Below are 24234 nucleotides of genomic sequence, written 5' to 3'. Positions count from 1 at the left end.
ATTACCTTAAGATAAGACTTCCTCATCTGAGACATAGCATACCTGCATTTTCATTCTCTTGAAACTAAGCGTGACAACTAAGGATCTATTTATAAGATCATTAGACTTCTAGTGGCCATGGGAAAAGCATTTGAGCCATTAAGTCCAGCCCATATTGAGTTGCATGTGCCTGCCACCACTCATACAGTTTGGCTTTTAGCATTCTTGGAAAAGTGCATAGCCATGGTCATCATGCATCCAGTGGGGTTGTGAGCCAACACAATCCAGTGAATAGCAAGGCTGCCTTGGAAGCAAATTCCTGTTCAGTAATGAACATGCTGGCTGACCACAGAGAAATCAAGTCCAAGGATGAATCATAATAAGTAATCATATAAGGGTAAATCATATTAGAATTGTAAAATACCTTTGTATGTAAAAGTGCTATAGATAATATAAACAGTATCTGAAATACCTTTTAGGTTTGCCACTTAAAAGTGAGAATTTAAAGGCCGGACACCAAGTACCATGTTTCTTTCTTGCCCATTTTTTAAAAAAAAAACAGAAGTAGCCTCAGCAGACTTGCAGTGTGAGCAGAAAAAACCATGAAAGCCGGTTAACCCTATTCCCCTTTGGACATTTTTTCAGCTCCAAAATTGCCCCCAGCTGCTTTTTCACTTGAAAACTGTAAGTTACAGGATATATCTTTTCTTCCATTGGTGGGGGTACATTTTAAGTTGAAAAATGACGGGGGGAAAGGGTTCACCTTTTTCCATCTGAATTGCACAGCCCAACCTGTTAACTTGCTGAGGCTATCTTTGGTTAAAAACAGCAGCACAACAGAGGAAAATAACATGGCAACAGTGTAATGTCTAGTTTGGCCCTAAGAATTTTGCTTCTGAGGAACATCTGGATGTTTGCCCTGTATAGTTACATGTAATTTTTCCTTTTCATTCCTGTCTGCTTATTAGCTGTCCAGTGATCACTGAACAGGATAAGTTTATTGTCCTTATTAGCAACCGAAACTTGTTGTACTTTGAGTGTCAGCAATGTGTTCTCATCCCACCCATCTGGAACAACAGTTGACTTTAGACTTCTTCTTGTATACTCTCTCTGCATGCAGGTGCTCTTTGCCATGCCAGCCTTTCTTTATAGCCAGGTTACTCTGGATGCCATCATTTCTCATCTTGCCACAGTTCTTTCAAGCTTTTTTTCTGGCTTCAGGCTAAATTATTTATTGCCAAAGATCCTTCCTCAGATGCCATTTGTCTTCCTTCCAGACAGCCTTCACTCTCAACCAGACTCTGAAAATTGTTTGTATTGTTATGTTATCTGCTACTAGTGGGAAATAGTGATTCTCTTCTTTAAACACATTGGAAGAAGTGGTGCAGTCCTCTTGTGCTGGGATAAGGAAAGAATGGCTTCTCAACCATGTAGAAGGACTGTGAAATCTGGTCTATTGGAGTCATCATGAATAGAGAGGGGCACGAACAGCAATATGAACAAAAAAAAGCCACGAACAGCCCAATCTGCTGTTCACGAACAAGCTGTTCGTGAGGCCCCATTCTAAACGAACAGGTGGTCATTGCAAGCCTCGTTCGTTGCTGTTTGTTGCTGTTTGTCAAGCCAGACATTCTGGCACCTGCAATCAATTTCCTTGGCAACTTAGGCAGGGATTGTCTGAACTCTGTCTGAACTCCTGCTGTTGCCTTGGAAACCCCAATCTAAGCCCAATTTAGCTTGATAGGCAGATCTTCCTTTCAAGTGTGGAGCTCCAAATTTGTTACATAGGAGCAAAGAGGGGGGGGAGCTCCCAGCTCTGGCTTAGTTTGCAGATAGTGGAGAGGGAGAGACAGTTGCTGTTGGCATTTTGATAGAGAGAGTGCATTGGAGCTTGGATTTTCTTTGTGTGTCGTGGGATAGGGATCTACCCCTTCAAGTTCCAGGTCTGCTGCCAGGCTCTGGGCCAAACTATTATTTATTATTGATACCTTTCCTGCTGCCTAAGGTAAGGTTTCTGGGAGTGGTGCGGTAGGGATCTACCCCTTCAAGTTCCAGGGCTGCTGCCAGGCTCTGAGGCCAAACTATTATTTATTATTGGTACCTTTCCTGGTGCCTGCTCAGGTCAGGTTTCTGGGAGTGGTGCAGTAGGGATCTTGACCAAACTTGGATGATGGCTGGAGGAGAGCCTGCTGGCCCCCATGAACAGCCAACCACGAACATGTTTGTGAACAGGGCCATGTTCGTGGTTTTTTGTGAGACCCTGTTCATGAATGGCAACGAACAACGAACATCATGTTCATTTTTTTTCCTGTTCATGCTCATCTCTAGTCATGAATAGAAATTGTTGGATCTGTGTCTGATAAGCTATTAGCTTATCTAGGCTGGTCAGTAACCATTGCCAGATCGTCCTGCACTGACAGCCAGCATGGTGTAGTGGTTCACATGTCGGATTAAGACAAGTGAGACTGTAGTTCAAATCCCTGCTCCCTATGAAACTCACTGGGTGCCTTTGTGCCAGTCTCTCTCAGCCTAACCTACCGTACAGTGTTGTTGTGCAGATGAAATGGAGAATGAGAGAATTATGTGTGCCACCCTGAGCTCCTTGGAAGAAGAGTGAGGAAAAAGTGAAATAAATAAAAGTATATTTTACCTGTGCTAGGAGTGTCCCTGGCTTTTTGATAAGTTTTCTCATCTAAATCTTTCTTGGGAAGATCTTGCTGGATCTCTGTTCTCTGTTCAGGAAACAAATAGAAATCTGTTCACTCTGCTTGTTTCCCCTGGTCCAGTCTTTGGCATTTGAATTTTATAATGTAAAACCCAGGGCTTTTACTCCATACACTCATACCCTACCACAAATGTTGTTAATCTTATAGGTGCTACTGGACTCTTGCTCTTTTCTATCCCTACACTGATGTATAATAGCTTAGCAGAGGAAAGAACTTCTGACATGCAGTGCAAGCCTTTTAATTCTATTGAAGTCCATGGAGTTAGATCCATAACTTTGTTTAGGATTGTAATGTTGTGCTCTAGTATGTTTCAGTGCCTCCACCGATGATGGCCAGATGGTGGTATCCCTACTACCAGCTCAAGTGTGGCGAGATACCGATAACTTGGCTACCAGCCTGGTCAGGCTTTACTTGCCCACTCTGGCATCTCTGATGTATAGATCCATTGCTTCACCTACATCTGGATTCACCACTTAGAATCCATGGGCAATGCAGACAGTTATCTCACTAGCTACCTTAATCTCACCATGGCAGTTACAGTTGAGCTCTGCATGCCGACTGCTGCTTGCCTGTCATTTTTTCCTACTGCAGTCTAGCATTGCAAACCTGCATGCCTCAGATACTAAGAAGAGGTTGAAGAGGTCCAGATGCATCATATGCTTCACTTGGTAGTCGATAAGCTAACACTGGCCCAGCATTCTCATTAATCTTCTTTTGCTACCTTTGCTCTCCTACCTGCCCTCTCTTCTCCTGAAGCAGCTACTAAAGAGGGTAGTCTTGACAAGCTCCTGCTCAGGAGGAAAATAATAATGAAGATGGTGGTTGGGGTGGTGGTGATGATGATAGTGATGCATTCATCAAGAGCAGACAGGGTGCTATCCCTAACATCTAGCTCATGTGCAGAGAAAGGGTTTAGGCTCTTCAGGTAATTTTACGTGAGAGTGAAACCCTGAGATGCTGAGGCATTCTGGATTACAAAACCAAGCAAAAACATTTTAAATACTTATAATTGTCCTTGTTACATTTTATTACTTAAATTGCAAAGTACTTTGTAGTCTTTTCCTCGCTTATCTCTATTTGCAGAGGGCAATTACAATTTTTATTGTAATAGATAGGGATCTAGGCTTAGACATGGTATCTTTCATAAACTATCCAGTTAAGCTACAAGCCAAGTAGGGATTTGAACTGGGCAGCACAATCCTCAGGCCCACTGTGCCACCAGCACCCAGGGACCTGCATACCTGCAGCACTGCTCAGCCCCACCTTAAGGACTTTTGTAGGAGAGCTAAACTGGCAGCTGAACCTGGCGAGGCATGGTGAGGGCGCACCAGGAGGCGCATGCCCCACTGTTACTGTGACAACCCCACCAGCATCCTCCAATGGCTGTACCACCCCCATGACAGATGCACGAGGGGCAAGAAAAGACCCGGTCAATGCATGGGCTGCAATCCCTGCAGCCCATCAACAACCCCATTCTCCCCTGACCAGAGAGCAGGTAGCCGGGGCTCACATGCTCACAGCATTTGCATCTGGGTGCCCAGCCCCAGGGGATGCTGTTCAGAGGAGCCCTGGAGCTGCAGGGGTGTCCTCCATCACTGACAGGGCAGGTCATAGGCCTACAGCCCTCCCCTCCAGCTCTGCTGGGGTTGCCTAGCTATCCCACACCACCAGGTAGCTGGACTCTTGCTGCAGGGTGGCTGTGCCCCAGCCACAGTACCTGCAGCCTTGCAACACCCTCCCATGCTGGCATTGTGAAGCCCACTGGACAAGGCTAGTCTCTCTTACACAACTGTGCACAGGTGGGTGCAAGGAGGGTGGTTCGCTCCCCGGCCCCAAACTCCACAGCTGCCACAAAGGATCTCCGTATGCAGATGATGGGGGTGTCCTGGTGATAACTGCTGTTGGTCATGCCCTGCCAGGGAGGTACCAACGCAGCAGTTCCTGCGGCCACCGCATGTCCTCTCACACCTGCTGGCTTGCTTCTCCATGCAACCAAAAGGACCCAGAGATAGTGGGTGGGGAGACTGGGAGTGGTGAGAAGGCAACTTGGGTAGCCCTCGGGCTACTTGGGCTGGTCTGATTGGGACTGTTAACCCAGCAAGTACTGCATGAGAGCTGGCGTGGAGCTTCCCTAACGGTCCTAGTCGGAATGCAGGCAGCCACCTGTCCAGACCTCTACTTTCACTCAGGGGCAGGGAGCTTCTTCCCTGCAGGCATATGCACATGGCCTGCCCTGCCCCCCCTCCCATGGATCATCCTCATCCTTATGGCCGGCACAGCCATCTGCTTGGTGTCTTAGACCCCAGTGGTGCAGGGGGGGACTTATAGTCCTTCCCCATGCAGACGGAGCAGAGGCATCTGGTGGATCCTCAGGGCTGCTGCCTCATGGGCTGCCCAGGCAATGGCTTCATGGTCAGAGCTCAGATGGTGGTCAAGAAGGACCACTGACTCTTTGACCTCCCTGGTGGGTCACAACCTGCATGAAAGAGAAGCAGACACATGTGTGGCGAGGGGCTGGACCTCGTGCAGGCCACGGCGAGGTCTGCCATTTCCAGAGAGGTGTCCATGGCCGGAGCAATGGTAGCGGCGCCATTGTCACAGGTGCTGCCAGCAACCAAATGATGGATGCCCCTCCAGTGGGAAAGTGCTCCTCATCTGCATCTGGCTGTTCTGCTCCCATAGCTGCTTGGAGTTCTGATCCTGTAGGGTAGACAGTCAAGGGGTCATGTGCCCACCATTGCAGGGGAGTTTCCAGAGTGAGTATCCAATCACCCTGACCCACGGCTGCACTCTCTTCTGTGCCTGACAAGGGGAGCCTGGCTGAGGGAGTCCAAACAAAACTGGGGCATGGGCTGCAAGGAGCCCCCCCCCCAAAAAACAGCTGCATCAAGTACAGTTCCCTGGGCAACTGCCTCTTTGGTAGTCATGGGCCATGCACCCCCCACCAGCAAGCCTCAATGACAGAGGCCACTGTTGGAGGGGTCCTGGTGAGAGGAGAGGGTAGGCTGGTGTGAACAGGTAAGCTGGGGCAGCCAGCTTCTCAACTCCTCAACTGTCAGTGCACCCTTGCCCCTCCCTGAGCAAGGTCTTGGGAGCCAGGCAAGGAAACTCAGGTGGTGGTCATTAGTCAGACAGGATAAAATGGAGGAAGGGAGAACAACGTAGGCCCATTGGGAAGCAAGACAGGGTATAAATGAAGTAAATTAATGAAAATAAATATTGAAAGAAAGCGGTACAAGTTAGAGCACTTGAGCAGTCCTCATTCTTTTGGATGATACCTCTTCATTCAGTCCCTTTGTGGCTTGCAGCTATCAAAAAGCCTCTTTCTAGAAGAAATTAACAGTCCCCAAGATAAACAATGTCTGTTAAGATTGACAAGAAAACCTCCATTTTATAAAAACAGAAACATGAGACTCATAGACTGCATGAAAGTATCTGAGGGTGTATGCCATTAAATATTTGATTGCTGCAATACTGAACTCTATTGGGTTTCCACACTAGGTGGGATGCAACCTGAGGGTTGTAATTGCAATTACTTGACAATCGTGGTGTTTTGTGAATAGTTCTGCTCTTTGGTTGTAGCATGTTATAGTCTGAAATGTGTCAGGACTCAGGAGAGTGATTTGTGAAAGGTCCATGCATTGGGACAAGGCATGGGATCGGATACCCTTCTTGTCCTTCCCTAATGCAATATTTCTATGAATGTTGCTGATGATACAGCAGAGGATAGTTTTCTTGCCATCCAAATTCCATCTTCTTATGGTGCACGAATGGAAAGAGTGTTCCACACCTGCCATGTCTGAGCATTTAGCAAAAGACTCCTGAGATTACTTTGAGTTGATTTCCTTAGTAAAGGGAAGTGGAGAGAGGTCTATCTTGTTGCAGAGTTGGCTGCTTTTCTTCTTTTGTCCAATTCTTGCAGTTGTTGAATTCTTGATTCAGGGATGAGCTGGGGCATCTAACAAAAAGCGAACATGTCGTCACTGTGGAATTAAGGAAGGAGTCCAAAAAAAAAAAAGCTTGTTTTGAGGATTATTGGCAGGACAGTATAGTCTATTAGATAACCATTGTTCTGGGTCATCTTGTAGCTTTTCTGTTTAACTAATTATCAAAATGGCATCTGTGTACTGTGTTTTTCTTAAATATATTATTGTTGGTCTGTGCCCAAAGTCACATTAAACTTTCGCAGGTGTCTGGAATCCTCAAAGTGATCTTTCAAACTTTCTTTGTATCCCCACAGGCTATCCAAGCCCCCTTCTTGGCATTTCTTCCTTGAGGGGTAGTTACAGATCTCTGCAGTGCCTGAAGCTCTCATTCTTAAGAACTTGGTTCAAGGGTTTTAGCTTTTAATTCTCCCTCTCTTCTGAATTCTAAAAAAGCAACAATTCCAAGAATGTATTCAGTCTCTTGTTAGAAAAAAGTGCCCATCCCTGGGGAATGTTCTGTGTGGTATTAATTTGTCTAGAAAAAAGAATACTCTGGAACAGGTGTAGCACCATTCAGGATGCATGAAGTTACAGAGATGGAAGAAACTAAAGGCTATCTGTCCACCCACCATTTTCACACTCTTTCTGAAGGAGGATTTTCTCACACAATCCAGCTAAAAATACTGCAATCAGAAAGCATGACATTCTGGGATACTGGGGTGACCTTCTGTTACAGATGACCAAAGTTTATAGATCATGCCATGTATGGTATAGATCAAGACATGGTAGGTAGAGTGCCTTGCATTCTGTCTTACTGTGGCCAGCCAGATGCTTCATATTAATAGAGGCCCATGGGACATTGTCTAATAAGAGTAGCTTGCGATTTTCTCCACACCATCTATTAACTGTAATTACACTGGCTTTCATTCTATCAAGATAACATATAGCTTTTGAAGGAAGGCAATCCAGTTAGCTAGGGGAGCATTATTTATTTATACCTCACTTTGAGGAGCCAAAGTGGCTTAAAACATTCTTCTCTCCACCATTTTATCTTTGCAACAGCCCCATGAGGTAGATTAGGTTGAAAGTGTGTGATGGACAAAAGTTCACTCAACAAGCTTCCATGGCAGAGTAGGGATTTGAACCTGGGTCTCCCGGATCCTAGTGCAGGAGTATTTTCTACTAGCTTATCTTGGTGCTTCTGTCCTGTATTACAAAAATGTGCATACTGTTACAATTGCCCTTCTTGCCTTGAGATTAAATTACTATAATGTGCCGTCTGTGGGACTGCCTTTGCAGAGTGTTTGGAAATAGCAATTGGTGCAACATGTGGCAATTGATCAGTGAATGGCTGACTGGTGTCCATTCCAGGGATCATTTAACACAGAACTTTCAAAAGTTGAACAGGTTAGTATCTGGTGGGGTCTATATTTGACCTTTAAAGCCTAAACAGTCTGGGGCAGAGTATATGAAGCACCCATATCCTTTCTTCTCCACCATCATAAGTGGACTGTGAGGCCAACATAGGGTTTTTTTGTGGTTGGAGAGGTTGCTTGAAATTGTGCCTTCTCGGTGCTGCTGGTTAGGTAGTTACGTTGCAAATCAGCACTCTGCTGGTTTGAATCCCACTACTGCTATGAGCTCGGCAGGTGGCTTTATGTAAGCCACTCCTCTCAGCCCCAGCTCCCCAGCTGTATTGTAGGGATAGTAACAACACTGACTTTGTTCACTGCTCTGAGTGGGGCACTATTTGTCTAGAAAGGCGGTATGTAAGTACAGTTACTATTATTGAAGGGAGCCCCATGTCTTTCTTGTTCATGATCATTTTGATATGTAGCATTAGAGTTGTGGATATAACAACAACTACACTTACATACAGATCTTCTAGACAAATTAGTCCCCACTCAGAGTGGTGAACAAAGTCAGTGTTATTATTATCCCCACAATACAGTTGGGCAGCTGGGGCTGAGAGGACCCAAGGCCACCTACTGAATAAATGGCAGTAGTGGAACAAAATCATGGACAGGGTGTTGTTAGTGATTATATCATTTATTTTTAAAAAACTGCATGTTATAATGTATTTCCTTTCTCTTTGTAATATCCAAACCATTCATGACACTGGGGATCCATGATCAGGTCGTAGTCTGTAATTTGACTGCAAAAACCTCACTGTTACTTAACCAAGTATACAGAGGCAAATGCATGTAAACAGAGGTAGGCACACTCTCATACTGCAGACAGCATGCAGCAGCATTCTTCCCATGCTGTGAAGACTGAAATATGGTCTTTGTTCCTCCATCATGAGGGAATGACCACAATTTCTGAACTACAATGGCCCCAATGGAGGGAATAAAAAAGGCCCATTCTCACATTATTTACACTGTGGAACACTTAATGTCATGGTTAACCCAGTCTATGAACCAAACTAGACAGCTTTTTTTGATGAACACTAAAATACTAAACACTGTCCCTTCCAGGGGAGGAGGAAGAAGAAGAGCCTGAGATGCCTGTTGGCCCTCGTCCGCGCCCAATGTCTGAACTGCACCTCAAAGAGAAAGCAGTGCCAATGCCAGACGCCAGTGCTTTTTTCGTCTTCAGCCCCAGCAACAGGTATTTTGAGGTGGATGTTTGTTGCACGTTTTCCAGACATGAAAAGCAGAATAGACAGCATGCTTCTATGGAAAACATGCATTTTGTGTTGTGCCTTGTCTTCTGAGGATAGTTTCTTCCATGCAAATCCCCTGAAAAACCTGTACCATAGGGAAATTCATGCCACTGTCATTGATCTAGGAAACTTTTAAAATTGGTAATTCATAAAGATTTTGGAAACAGAAAAATAACAAGCCAGTTCAGTGCTCCGTGAAGAAAAATGCCTCCCCAGTGCCTCTTTGCCTGAGGAGATGGAAGCAATATTTTAGGTCAGCAAACTCTCTCTGACCTTTCTCAGTGGGGTAGTGACAGTTACAGACAACCCAAATAGTGATTATTTAATCCATTATGCCAGAGACTAAAACCAAAAGGAGGAACACAAATCCTATATTATGCTGTGGCCACCACAATCTGATCTAAATTTCTAGACCTTAGAGAAATCACTGTATCTTTGCATAGTCTCGGAAACTGGAATGAATTCAAGGATGAATCATAGTAAGTAATCATATAAGGATAAATCATACTAGGATTGTAAAGTACCTTTGCATGTAAAAGTGCTATAGAAAAGAAAAGATAAACAGTATCTGAAACACCTTTTAAGTTTGCCACTTAAAGCAAGTGTTTAAAGGCCAGACACTGAGTCCCATATTACTTTCTTGCCCGTTCTTTAAAAAAGCAAAAGAAGCCTCAGCAGACGTGCAATGTGAGCAGAAAAAATACATATTAATATCAAACATATTAATATGACTATATTGAGCTTTAGAACAGATTGTGGTGGCTCTTGCCAACACAACCTGCTCTAAATTTCTAGATTTAGGAGGCTGGGAAAATTTTACTGGAAGTTTTCTGTTCTCAGTCACAGTCATTTTGCATCCATTCGAAGTACAACAACCAGAAATTACTACTGATGTAGTCACCAAACACTTTTTAGTTATCAGGTGCCTCCATACTGTAATCAGTTCACCATCTGGCACATGGACATCAGGTGGAGAGAAGCAGACTACGTGACAGAGGAGGCATTTTTTTTTCTGGACTTGCTGTTTAAAAAACTCCATGTTTTAAAAAAAACATGGCTTGGCCTTAATTTTCTCCAATAATGTCTGATGGATAAGCTTGTGTCTTTCCTTTCTCTCTTTGTCTTTGCAGGTTTCGGGTCCACTGCCATCGCATCGTTAACAATAACATTTTCACCAACCTGATCCTCTTTTTCATCTTGCTCAGCAGCATCTCTCTGGCCGCTGAGGACCCTGTCCGTCACTACTCCGTTAGGAATCAAGTATGCCTCCCATCCTCCCTTCCATGCTCCTCTGAAGCTGGTTCAGCAGCCAGATTAGGGAACCCCAACCATCCTGGTCCTTGCCCATCCAAAATTGTTTCTGTATAGATACAGCTTTCATCCAGTGCTGTGGCAGTCTTCGTCTCAAATTCTGCGTGCGCTCCGATTAAATTAAGCATTTGAAATGCATTTTCACATATTTTCTTGGTATAATTTTGTTCTGCTTCTGAAATTCAGAATGTATTTAAGCAAAGCTTGCATGGCTGAAGGCAGGAGAGAAAATGAATGGGGAAAGGGATGGCAATAAAGATGGCCGTTGCGTGGCTCCTCACATAGAATAAAAATTCTTAGGCTTCCCAGAGAAGCTGGAATGACTTAGGACTGCCTGAGCCTGGGATTCAGCTATGCCCACAGAACACAGGCCTGGACACAGACCGTCCTTCTCTAAAGCCAGAATATGTATTTTTTCAGAAGCCAAGTTCTATTCCAGATAACTAAATTCCATGTATGTATGATAGACAGCCAGAATGTAATTTACAAGGATCTAAAAGAAGAGAACTTAGTTCTGTTCACACTCAACAAATCACAGGTAGGAACATGGCTTACAGGAGATTAGAAGTAGCATATTTTTGTTAAATTCAAACAACAAAATTGGAATCCATGTAACTGAGTGCTGCCAGGTCCCTTGGTGGGGGTGGGGGATCCCCTGCTCTCAACCTCCACCTCCCACCAGCACTCACTTAGCCAGTAGAGGGGGAAAGGCAGGGGAACAGGCCTCCTAGGCACATTCCTGGAGCAGTACAACAACATCACTCCTGAGAATGACATCATTACGCAGAGCCCAGGAGCGCTCTCAAGCATCAGGGCAGACCGATTGGGCCTCAAATCAACTTGCTGCAAAGCACAGGAGCACTCTGGGGCCCTGCGTGATGACATCACTTCCCAGAAGTGACATCATCACACCCGCCCACACTCCCCCAGGGTTAAAAAAGGTGAGTGATGGATCCCCCTTCTGCCAGGAAGGTGAGGGGACCTGGCAATCCTGATGTCACTTGAGATGGTTTTAGCATTAGAGGGTGTGCTTCAAAGAGCCTGAAAGCTTGCACAATCCTTCTTTGGCAGTAAACCCTGTTGAGTATTTGAGCAAACATACAGGACCAGGCTTTAGGATTTTTCTACACTTTTAATTGTAATTTTGTGGTTTCTTTACATTCAAATAGCACAGTATGAGCTCTACGTACCTACGTCAGCAAAGTGGGCCAGGTTTGTACATTTAAAAAATGCCAGTGTAGAAGCTGCAGTGATATTCATCGTTTTAAGGACAGTCTCTTTTTTCCAGTCTTCTTGCAACTGGGCAGTCCTGCCTGGTGAACAGAAGACAGAAATCCTATTATGCCATATTTGAGCCACAGCATTGTTACCATTCATGAAAAGTTCTTGCGAACTTTGTAGTTTCACTACACACAGGAAGATGGTGCATTTGTGGCTTTTCCAGTTCTGTTCAGTGGTGGGGGCGGCAGCTGTATGGGGTTCAAAGAGAAACATATATAGAGGTGTTTTCTCTTGTGAAGAGAACAGGAAGCCAGCATGCCTATTAGTTCTGTGGGTGCATCAGCATGTATTCAGGCTTCTCAGTTGGAGCACCTGTGCTTTATTATTTGCATAAAAGACTTTTCTGTTGTAGAACGTCTGTGAGAAAATGTACTGCTCAATTAATCCGTTTCTTGCAGTTGGGCACTATCCTAATGTGTCAAGCTACAAAGGCAGGAGAATTACATGATGCAACAAGACGGGAGAATTGAATTATCCATTCTGTAAAAAGCTGCACAAAGGAATTTAGTATTGTGTGTCTCTAGTTTGCTATGTTCATGGACTTTAGTATGTGAAACATATGATTCCCCCATCTGTAGTCTGAAGTGGAACAGTTCAGCAAAACTGAATTTGATTGGCTTGGCTTCGTGATAGCATTCCATCCTGTGATGCTGTAGGAGGAAAGTTTCATTCCCTGTGTAGCTGGGAGAAAAATTCTGGCTGAGGTTACTCAGAGATTTCTTTTTAAGATCATATACTACTCTACGCATGGTGATTATTAGCCTCTCAAAAGTAAGCAAGGGAGAGCGTGGGGACCTCGTCATTGTAGCTGTCTGGATAGCTAGAAGAATATGTGTAACTGCCGCTTCTAGGTCTAATTTCCACTGAAGCAGTAAACCTGTCTCATTGTTGCCATGGAGTACTCCCTCATGAAAGATACTTGTACACAGAGAAAGCTAGGATGTGAGGGGAAGGCTAGGGCAGAACGTTGGTCTTTGACAAGCTAGTGTTCGACGGGGTGAGCTTTTTCATAGGGAGGATTAATTGATCATGTGACACACATACCCTGCATCCTAAAATGGTACAGTGACTCCAGACACAAGGTTTTCTGCCTCACTGCAAATGAGGCTGCAGAGTCACACTTGGACTTGGTTCCTTTGTTGTATCTCTCGGGCTGGCATCCCTATATTATCTTCTACATTGTTCAAGAAGTTATCCAGTTCTTCCAACATTCTATTCATAGCATTTCAGCATGGCTTTTTCCCCATGATCATTTGACTGGATATGATTTAAATAAGAATAAACATGCCCCCTGGTATGCAACCTGCTGGTAAACAAGGCTATGTATGCAGGTGCTCTGTAATTTGGCAAACACTTTGCTGTATGTGGAAGACATGTACAAAGAGCTGTTTTTCACCTTGATTGCCATCCCGTACACTTCAGCATCCTCAGGCTGCAAATCCATTGTAACTAGATTAACTAGTCTCTCTGTGCCATCTCTGGATATGGGCACAGGTGTTAAGGCATCACCTCTGAATGTGGCCTGTGGAATTCCACTGATAGAATGATCAGCTTCCTTTAAAAAAATTCTTACAGCAATGTAGAACTCTAAAATTAAGTTTCAGTAGAGAGAGGATTTCTTGTCCTTGGAAACATCATAGACATTGCTGAAGTTACAAATCATTAGATTTCACTGAATGAACCATCATCAAGGCGCTTTCAAGTTGCACTAATAGTTTCAGTGACAGTGTACAAGAGTGATCTGTAGTCAGCACTCTGGCTGACACAATGTTATTTTTAATGTTAATTATTTAATTATTTTCATTGTCAGATTCAGTGAATGAGCAATACAGGCGATCTTTTGATCTTTCTTAGGTGGCATAATTAAGAGCAATTCCATTGAGTGGTATGAAGTACCTTCTTCAGTCTTATGTAGCCTATGCGAAGTAGAAGCCCAGCCCAGTTGTCTTAGATTGCTTTGGCCCTGAATTTGGAGTATAAAGCTTAAAGCTAGGAGGAAAGATCAATTGGATGACACAGACGTCCTTCCTGCTTTGGTTAACGATTGCTCTCTAATGTACCTTTACACATGTTCTGTCCAATTGGCTTTTCATTTGTGAAGTGATAAGACTGCACTTTCCTAAGAGACTGTAAGTCTGTGAGGTTTAATCAAACTAACTGTGGACCTAAGCCAAGAGGAACACAATCACAAATTGTACTTTTAACAGCGTAGTTAACAATGCTCAAGGAACAGAGGATTTGATTGCTAACATGGAGTTGTTTCAGCATCTTATTTGTGTACAGTTAAACACTGGCTACACTTACATTAATCTCACAATTCCTGTTCATTTCAGCAGGAGTCCCTCCCAACAAGCCTTGGAGTCTCATCTTAACCAAGTTCACTTGCAAGGAAGTCCCACCGATTTGAATGGGCTGATTTTCAAGCAAGCATGCTTAGATTTCTGCTTTAGTTAAAGGAAAGAATACATCCTGAGACATAGATCTCTGGCTGTCTTAGCAGCACAGAATCCTTCAATGGCTCTTGTGCTGCTTTGTACTAGAAAATATGGTTAAGTATAAGTTGCAAACTGTATTGTTCTTGCTCAATATAGTAACAAAACACAACTGAATAGATGCAATGACTATTGCACAACCTCTTTAAGATGTATTTTTCTCCTTTGGAAGGGAGAATTAGAACAAACTTGAATGGAGATAGTTACAGGAGAAAGAGTTGCCCATTTTCTACTGCAATTCAATATATGCTTATATTTTGGTGATTCAGAGTTTAACTTGGGAAATGCTGAAAAAACATTTGTTGTTTAACAGGAAAACACCATCTTGTCATGAAAATATGTGGGAAAATACAGTGAATGAAGAAAGATGCTATTTAAATGTGCTGTTCATAGCCTGGCCATTGCCTTCACCTGGATGTTATTGCAAAGCCTCTCCTCCTTTGTCCCTCTCCTCTTCATCCTAGATGAAACAGCTGTGCTTTTTTATTTTGACTTGTGACTTGCTCTTGCAGTGATCACTCATACATCTCCCTCCCTTTGCCCCCCATTCCTTTTTGTTTTACAGATTCTTTGTTATTTTGATATATTTTTTACTGTCATTTTCACCATTGAAATTGCTCTGAAGGTAAAGGCCCTGTCTTTTCTTCCATTCTCTTCTCACTCATGAGCGTGCTAGTTCTCTGCTGCTGTCTGTCGCTAACACACACTTGTATGTGTCTCAGTCACGATGAGTAACAACTAACCCAATTGTGCTTATTTTTCAGATCCTAGGCAATGCAGATTATGTCTTCACTAGTATCTTTACATTAGAAATTATTCTTAAGGTAACCAATCTGAGAAATACACTTCTCTCTTTCACTTTTTTTTTTTTGTCTTTTGTACCACTTGAAATTCCCAGTGTAAACTCCATAAACAGGGTGTTCTTTATAGCTCAGTAGAAAGTAACTATGTCATTTTTTAAAAAAAATCATTCCATTTCAGTAATAAAATCCCATTGGTTGTTAAGTGTCCAGCCATGCAAGAGTATCAAACCAGAGACAATAGGAAACTCAAGGCTGAGCATAAGCCTTGCAGCTCAATGTTTGTCCCCTACTCTTCAGGCAACAACATCTATTTAACCTACTGAAAATAATTACATTTTTGTGGTGAGCCTTTGCTGTACACAATGTGCCCAGAATTGGCTGAAATTTTGCAGAAGAGAGAGTCCCTAGGTCACCTCTTCCTTCTCCATCGTTCACATGGTTCTTTCTTAATCCAAGTGGAAGTGGATCTGTACAACTTGGCACACTTTGCCAACTGCGATGCAATGTGACCCAAGAAGGGCTCCATACATGTGTTTGAGCTTTCTACTTGTAACTACAAAAATAGGGGGAGGGGTGACCAAGTGCCTGGCAGGCTGCAATATCTGGCTAGATTTTGTTCAGCTTGGCAGCTTGTGAGATTTTCTTAGCTTTTATAGGAAGTCAGAGGAACAGCCTACAGTGCTAGTCACTGAAGGCCAAACTGCCCATTCCATGTGAGCTAAAACACTAAAACCTGTATATTTGGGAGACGCTGCTTTAAGAGAAGGGTGAAGAGGGCCATTCGACCTTTTTCCGACCTGCATGTTCCCTCTGTAACTTCAATTCTGTGTTTATCCTTGCAAAAACTTTTATAGAACCCTTTTGGGTGGGATACAAGGGAGGAAAGGGGATGCAGCAGTTAAGTACTTTCTCCTCATGTCCATTGGTTCTCTGCTGACATCTTCCCAAAGCTGTTTTTCTAGAAGAAGCACCCACCAGGATTTCAGTAAACATATTTGCATGTAATGTATAGATTTATTGAGTAAGCAATATGAATTGCAATGTTCTAAGAATCAGTGACAGAGAATGGAATGCAACTTGATTAGAACTCTTGCTTTCATCCAGATAGAGCCCCCAGATTTCCTTGAGCTTCGCTAAAAACTCTGTGCTCTCCAGAGCAAACAGTTCCATTAAATATCCGCATTAACCAGTCTCCCATGCATTGATCCTGAGGCTCCTCTGAAGTTAGAAATGTTCTAATCCTAGCCTGGGTGTGGGACTTTTAACTTAGAGAGAAGAGCTCTATGGTTGCTTCTGCTGGCACTCTGTGAGACCAACTCTCCTTTAGCCCAGTCTTTAGTACCCAGTGGTCAAAGTAAGGAGCAGGAGCTCAGCTCTAAAGACTACTTTCTGCAGGATCTAGAACTCAACATTCTCCCCTTTCCAAAGTCCGTGTTCTTCCCTCGCCCCTGTAGTCATACTTAACATGTGTGTGTTCCCCCAGGGAATTTCCTTCCCAAGTGGCTACCTGACAGCATGTTACACTATTTAGAGACAAGGTAAACATCAGGCACAATAAAAATAGGCTTTCCTCCATGTTATGTATTTTCTGAAAATAATAGTCTGCAGGGATGCAAGGCTGGGAAATTCCTGGAGATTTGGGGATGGCAAGCAAGGATGTAATGCCATAGAGTCCACCCTCCAAAGCAGCCATCTCTGAAGCCTGGAGATCAATCATAATTCTGGGAGATCTCCAGCCACCACCTGGAGGCTGGCAACTCTAATAGTTTGATGTTTTAAATAGTGGTAACCAGGGCTTTTTTAAAAAGGTGCTAGCACTCATGTTGTTTGCTGCTTTTGGGGCCCAAGACCACCAGCCCAAAGAGGTGCTGGTACTGTGGAAAGAAGGGCAAATTTGGTTTTATGCTTCACCGAGAAGCTTCTTTTCTATCAAGCTTATCCTAAGTGACATGTGGAGAGATAATAGTTGGGAGATACTTTAAAATGTCGCAGTGGTCAACAGCAGGGCAATGCGGTTTCCTTGGAACCGTGCTAATTGTCAATGCGGTAAAGGTGGCTTTCAGTTAGACAATCCACTTTTGTGTAATTTTAACACTATTCTTGGCACCATCGTCGTGTAACATTGAATGCCCATCTTACATCACCTGAAAACTGCAGCAAGGGGTAGATTAAGGTCAGAAAAGGACAAAAAGCCAAATCATACATTAAGGATTACGTGGGTTGTGCTTGAAGTCCTCAACCTAGTAGGCCAACTAGCATCACTAGGGCAGTTTCAGGTTGAGAAATTGGCAGGGAAGGAGGCCTAAAGCCCCTTCTTTACATGCGCTGCTGTCCCGGCCCAAATCATATACCCTGCATATGGAAATTTAGAAGAAAGCACAACTCATGTCTGGCAGGGTAAAGATCCCAGACCCAACCTATATACTCCATAATGTATGAATTGGCACCCGGACTGGAAAGTGCTTTCCCTGAGCAAAATCTGCTCCAGTATTGAAACAGCAAACAAGAGTGACTGGAGTTCTTGCTTTGTGCCACCATGTCCTCCCCAAAGAAAGTAAATAAGGGGAAAGATGGAGACTCTCCTTGGCCCATATGCAAGGGGCAAGCTTCCCGTTTAAAAAAGTGGCCTTTTCTCTCCTCCTCCTTTTTTCTTATGAGAATAGTTGTCTTTCCTGTTTTGCTAGCAGTCCTAAGGAAAGGGCCCATAAATATGCAAGTATGCGGCTGCTTCTGAGTTCTTATGGTATAATGAACATGGATATGCCCTTCAAGCTGTAGTCTTGTCTGCAGCCCATTAGCATGTAAACATACATAAAATCGGAACATAATCTACAAACGGCATATCAAAAATAAAACTAGTCTGGTAGCCACCAGTGTGTTCCAAGCTGTAAAATTTCTTTTGAATACATCTGTTTAGAGATAGCATCTCTTTCATAGGAGTATATTTAATCTTCATTCAACTTCTGTTGGCCAGGAGCAACTGCAAAACATATAAATAAAGTCTCTCATAGACTCCCCCCCCCCCATTTTATTATCTTTCTGTATATTATCTTTCTGTGGATACATTACAGGTGCAACTGTGAAGGACAAGCAAAAACTGAGATTCAGGAAATCATGAGTTCTCTGCATCCTTTTCTGTAAGGTCATTCTCAGACACTCTTCAGGTTATGTTGATACTGTTCTCCATTCTTTCCCCTCATATAAACAGTATCACTGTGTCAATACTGAGTCCAGTAGCACCTTTGCTGCTACAGACTAACACGGCTAACTCCTCTGGATCTGTGTCAATACTGTACACAGTTAACTACAAACAGTTAACAGCTAGGGTTGCCAGCCTCCAGGTAGTGTCTGAGATCTCCCGGAATCACAACTGGTCTCCAGGCCACAGAGATCAGTTCACCTGGAGAAAATGGCTACTTTGGGGGGGGGGGGTGGACTTCATGGAATTATGCCATGCCAAGGTCCTTTCCCTCCGCAAACCTCACTTTCTGCAGGTTTCTCCAGGTTTCACTCCCCAGATCTCCAGGAATTTCCAAACTTGGAGCTGGCAACCCTATTAACAGCCCCAAATGCCTTTCATCTCCAACCATGTTACCTATTTCACAGGGATTGGGTGAGCATTAATGAACATCCATGAGCACACAGAGAATATTGTTATTGATTTTCCAGTGGTTTCACTGGCCCAGTAGAATCGCTGCTGCAAGGTTATACATCAACTTCCCCTAGTGAGTATAAATATATTACCTTCTACCAAAATTCAGCAGAGTCTTCCCATTCAATTTCAATGGTTTCTCCTCCTTGCCTTGAAGATTGCCATACAAAATGCAAGTCCCAAGAGACATCTCTACTACCTTTGTTATGGCAAGAACCCTCCCTTCCCTCAATCAGTTATATCCCTTAGTATAAATTCTGCTCAAAAGGGTAGAGTTTATATTTCCTTTCTGATTTCTGTCTGTAGGCTGGATTGTTAGTTCTTCCTAATGTCATATGGGTTTTGGTGACATAAATTTATTTTTCACTCTTCAGCACATTTTTAAAAGAAGTACCTTAGATAGAACCGACTGGAAACTTCTGCATACTCTAGCCTTGAAAATAACATTACCTGAGTTGGTTGCAGGAATTTGTGCATACAGTAAAGATGGTTTGTTCTTCACATCCCAACAAATACTAGAGAATTTTTAGATAGGATGGATATATCCATAAGTAAGAAACCATTCCAAAGTCACTGTTGCAGGTAATGCTTTCCTTGCAGCGGTTAGACACCACCTTTTTTTGTTGTCTATGTAAAGAAAAGGAAGAGTCATTTGGTTTTGCCATCGTCTGCCAAACAGAAGCAAAAAGCAAAACCTGCAGGTTCTCTGGAGAGGCAGCATAGAAGTTTTATACACCAATAAATTCCAGGCATGTAGCTACTTCTTGACCTATCGAGTGATGTGCTGATAACCTAGGAACAGAGGAGAGGACTCCTGTCCAGTAAGCAATGACACCAATGTGAGCTAAAGAACTAGAGCAAAAGACTACCGTACATTTCCCCACATGACAAAAAGAAAGCTGTGTTGCTGAATGTTTTACTATTTGATATTCTTCTTGAAGGAAAATGTTACATTTAAAAGAACCTTAAGAACTTTCAGCATTGCTTCAATGCAGATAACATGTCTCCATTGCTAAGTGTTCCAAACTTCAAGAGGTTGCACATTTTTATTCTGACCCATCTCTGATACCATTCTAGGTAAATACCAGGCTAGAGATACCTTTTCTGTAGATACACAGTGGCATTTTCTTATGAAAAAATATTAAAAGAATTAGTTTGATTATTTAATAAATTGTACCGTTAAAATTATATTATTTAAAAAAAGCAACAAGAATATCATTCAGTTCAAAGGATGGGTGAAATCGAACCATTATAACAGCCCTTCTAAAAACTTTAAGGAACAGGACCTAGCAGGTCTCTCCCAGGAGGGGATTCCACAATTACAGCACCACCACTGAAAAGGCCCTGTTAAAAGTGGGCCGCATCAATCCCATCAAAGTAGACCATGAAATTATGCTCAGTTACATGATCTTAGTAGAGGAAAAGCTCATGCAGGAAAATCACCCACCAAAAAGGGATTGTACCAATGTCTGTAAAATACTTTTAAAGCACCTACATTCTGTTGCCAAGCATGCACTTTACATTTTCTGTATGTCGGGTCTCAAAAAGAAAAGAATTGTTGAGGATTGCAACTTAACATCCATTCCTTAGATGGGTCCAGCACTTGTTTGCAACCTTTCCTAGCACACATTTTTTCCAAAAGCTATCTTAACTCTCTCTTTCTTGCATCTGTTTTATGTGAGACTTTGGAATGAAATATCTACAGTCTGCAGTTCCATGTTCTGTCCCCCCTCTCTAAGCTTACTCTGTGAGGTAATTCCTGGGTATGTGCTAATGGCAAAGTTTCTTTCTGTCTTCATGTAATTGCTTGCAGATGACTGCTTACGGGGCTTTCCTTCACAAAGGATCCTTCTGCAGGAATTATTTCAACATCCTGGACCTGCTGGTGGTTAGCGTTTCTCTCATCTCATTTGGGATCCAGTGAGTGAGCCATTTTCAGTTGGGAAAAATCTGATATTCACAGGTTGCTGGGAGGAAGGGAAAAGCCATGTCTACAGTGTAATTTAGTTTGTTTGCTGTGATGTTGCTTCTCAATGCTGTTCATTAATTTATAGTCTACCTTTCTTGCTGGCACTCATTATGGATTACAAAATTTCATAGTGCAGTAGGAACATAGTAAGGCATACAATAAAAATTGTAATAAGACTGGAATATAAAGTTAGAAAACAGTGCAATAAAAACAGTGTAAGACATGACATAAGAAATGCAAAAACTGGATTATGGAAACTAGAAAACAATGCAGTAAAAACACGAAGCACATACAATAAACAATGCCATAGCTCGCTGTTGCATGGTTGCATCTGATGGTTTTCTCCTCCCAATTCTCCAGTATCAGATTGTACTTTATCTGCCTAACCTGACTTGTTATTGATCAGATAGACTTCATGGGGGATATTTGAATGTATGTACCAGATGTGGGGGGCTCAGAACAGAATGGGGATTTTGTTGAATGGCCAGCCTGCTGCCCATCAGTCTTGCTGCATGAGCTAACAGAGGTTATCTGACTTGGCGCTGAGGGCCCCGAGGTTTGTGGACCTTGGGGACTTCAGTGTTCATGCCAAGGTTGCCTTAACAGAAACAGATCAAGACTTCATATCCACCATGATAACCATAGGGCTGTCCCAGAACATTCTAGTACCTACTCATACACCAGGTTACACACTGGATTTGGTTTTTTCTGGCAATAAGGTAGATGGCTTGGTAATGGAGAGATTTCCCACTTTGCCCTCATCATGGACCAACCATTATCTGGTGAGATTTAGACTTACAGACGCTTGGAACCTCTGCAAGGGGAGGGGGGGACATTTAGGATGGCCAGCCTCAGGAGGCTGATGGATCCAAAGGGGTTCCTGATGTCATGGGGATATTCTGGTCAGCAAGGTTGGCCCTCTTGTAGCCCTGGTTGACTTGCGCAATACAGAGATGACCTGGGCTGTGGAGTTTGGAATGTTTCCTGGTTTTAAAAAGCTTTGGATGAGAAACGGTTGGGCAGATGGTTAGAGCACACATGGAGAAAATTTTGAAGCAACTGCAGCTGAACACAGCAAAGTATAATTAGGAAAAAGCATCTGCTTTTCAACCAGGAGTAATGGACTTGGAATTTGAGGCAAGGGAGAAAGGCTGCAAACTGGCTGCAAAACAAAGCAATCTGCTTTAAGAAGTGGTGGAAGCAACAGAAGGGAGGCTCCTTTATCAGTGTACTGATCCAGAAACTAAGTCTTCTCTTCAGGGGGATTCAGAGTGCTTAGCACTAGGCAAAAACAGGCTATAGGTTGAGGACCTAACTACACATTATGTTTTCTTCATGTTCTCCATGGGTCCACCCAGTCAGACATATGTTGTGATTTCTGCTGGGAACTTAATTTCCAGATACACCTGAGCCTGGTTCATGGCACGAAAGGAGAAGGAGAAGGGGGCTTATGCTTCCTGCCCTGCAACTATTTTCCTAACCTGAAATAGTCCAGGGAACTGATATTTGTCACTTTGGGGAAACTGCACGAGTACACGTCGTTTCTCCAGTGAAGCAAATAGTGGCTCCCTCGGGCCACTTCAGGTTGGAAAAATATAGGAGAGGCTTAAGCCTCCTCTCCTTACACACCACGGTCCCGATCCATATCAGGACCATTCATATCATAAAATTGATTTTCCAGCGCACAACTTGCAATGCATGTCTGATTATGCAGATGCGGGGAGGATGCAAGGAAAGCATAATGTCTAATTAGGGCCCTCAGGGAAGCACTTTTAAAAACTTGAGTCACTAGAGAATTAACTGACGTGCTTCATTCTCTGAATTAGCATATGAGTGAAGTGCTTTGTTACATCATTATCAAAACTGTCTTGTGATGACTGCCACTTGGCACAGTTTTTGTGACATATCCACAGTGAGTTTGGCATCCTGTCCAGAGTAGCTCTCCATTCTTCATCAATATCGTATTCAGTATTCAGTTCAGTAGCAAAGCAGCCAACAGCTCCCTCCACTCTTCCCCTTTTGGTGAGTTACTCATGAATGCACTGCCTCAAGTAATGGACTATGCAATGGAAAAAACCTCCATTAAGTGCAGAATTAAGGCATAAGTTTAAAACAATATAAATGTCAAAAAATACACATGAATGCAAATGGGACCACTTCCATCTCTCAGTGTTTAGCTTAGGTGCAGCTGTGATAGAGGACACAGCAGTAAAAGCAGTAAGATCTCTATTGCCATCTTCACAAGATATCACATAATAATTGTACAAAAGTGTATGCAATAAATTTTGAGACTTTCCCTCTCACAATATTAGTTGTATGGATTTTTAGATGGTTTAAATTGGTATAACGTTAAGTAAGCCAATAGAACTGCTACAGGGACTGTTTCTGAGTTTCTAGCTGAAATTGTCATGTTTTCAAAATGTTTACCTGAAGAAATACAAGAGAGCTAGTGTGCTGTACTCGATAGGGGGTGTTGGAATCAGACGAGCAAGATCTGGGTTCAAATTCCTGCTCAGCTATAAGTCAGTCTATTTCACACACCTGAGAGCTGTAATGTACATTTGACTTTCTATGGGAACGAAGCCAGTTTTCAGTTTTTCGATTATTTCCACAAGGATTGTAAAACCTGCTCCACTGTTGCTGTTCTTTCATAGGTCTAGTGCCATCAATGTAGTGAAGATCCTACGAGTCCTGCGAGTGCTTAGACCACTGCGGGCCATCAACAGAGCCAAAGGACTAAAGGTCAGAGGGCATCTCAGAAATCTATTACAGTTGATGTACTGACTTCCTGTGGTTTTACATGGGTTCTTTAGGGCAAACAGAATTTACCTCCCATTCTGTTTGTCTGTCCAAATCCCCTGACAGAAGCAGCCATTAATATCCACCAGCAAAGTGATAGTTATTATGATGAGTGATGTGCATGTATAGTGCCTATATTCCAAGGGCCTGGCAAGGAGGAAAACAGGGTTGCACTTACTAGCTGTGCGGTTGTCCTTTGCATGCACAGTAGACATAGGCATGAATCAAAATACGAAACAAATTTTGTCACGAAACGGGCCGTTTCATGTATCGCGAAACTGCATTTTGTGGGGCTGCGGTTGTCACAAAATTATCATGAAATTCACTACTTTGGGCCTGTTTCGTTAGCTTCATGAACGATTAGTAATTGCAGACAGGCTGGCGCCAATCCATTGATTTCCTAGACAACAATGGGCCCAGACCTTTTGTTGCCATTGGAAACCCCATCATAACTCACTTATCCTTGATTGGCAGCTCTCCTAGCCATCTGGAGAGCTTCCATTCTGCCCTATACAGCTAGGAGCTGGGGGTCAATTCCCTAGGCAGCCAAGGAGGTGGGCCTTCTGTAGCCATGGGCACACCAATCTCACCCCTCCAAACCCTGTTAGGCAGGTCTGTCAGCCAACCACAG

General features: G+C 43.2%; 1 protein-coding gene across 1 annotated transcript in view; it reads left to right on the top strand.

Moving 5' to 3' along the window:
* Window positions 1–24234, top strand: part of CACNA1C (calcium voltage-gated channel subunit alpha1 C) — a 681102-nt gene that overhangs the window by 504893 nt on the left and 151975 nt on the right. The window contains exons 19-24 of the mRNA XM_054988003.1: window positions 9109–9241; window positions 10427–10556; window positions 14946–15005; window positions 15145–15204; window positions 20649–20755; window positions 23459–23546. Of these exons, the coding sequence (XP_054843978.1) occupies window positions 9109–9241; window positions 10427–10556; window positions 14946–15005; window positions 15145–15204; window positions 20649–20755; window positions 23459–23546 (578 nt within the window). The remainder of the gene's footprint in view (window positions 1–9108; window positions 9242–10426; window positions 10557–14945; window positions 15006–15144; window positions 15205–20648; window positions 20756–23458; window positions 23547–24234) is intronic.

The sequence above is a fragment of the Eublepharis macularius genome, chromosome 9 (assembly GCF_028583425.1).
Source record: "Eublepharis macularius isolate TG4126 chromosome 9, MPM_Emac_v1.0, whole genome shotgun sequence".
NCBI classification, from domain to species: Eukaryota; Metazoa; Chordata; class Lepidosauria; order Squamata; family Eublepharidae; genus Eublepharis; species Eublepharis macularius.
The sequence above is the reverse complement of the archived record's forward strand: the minus strand, read 5'-3'. Positions and strand labels throughout refer to the sequence as shown.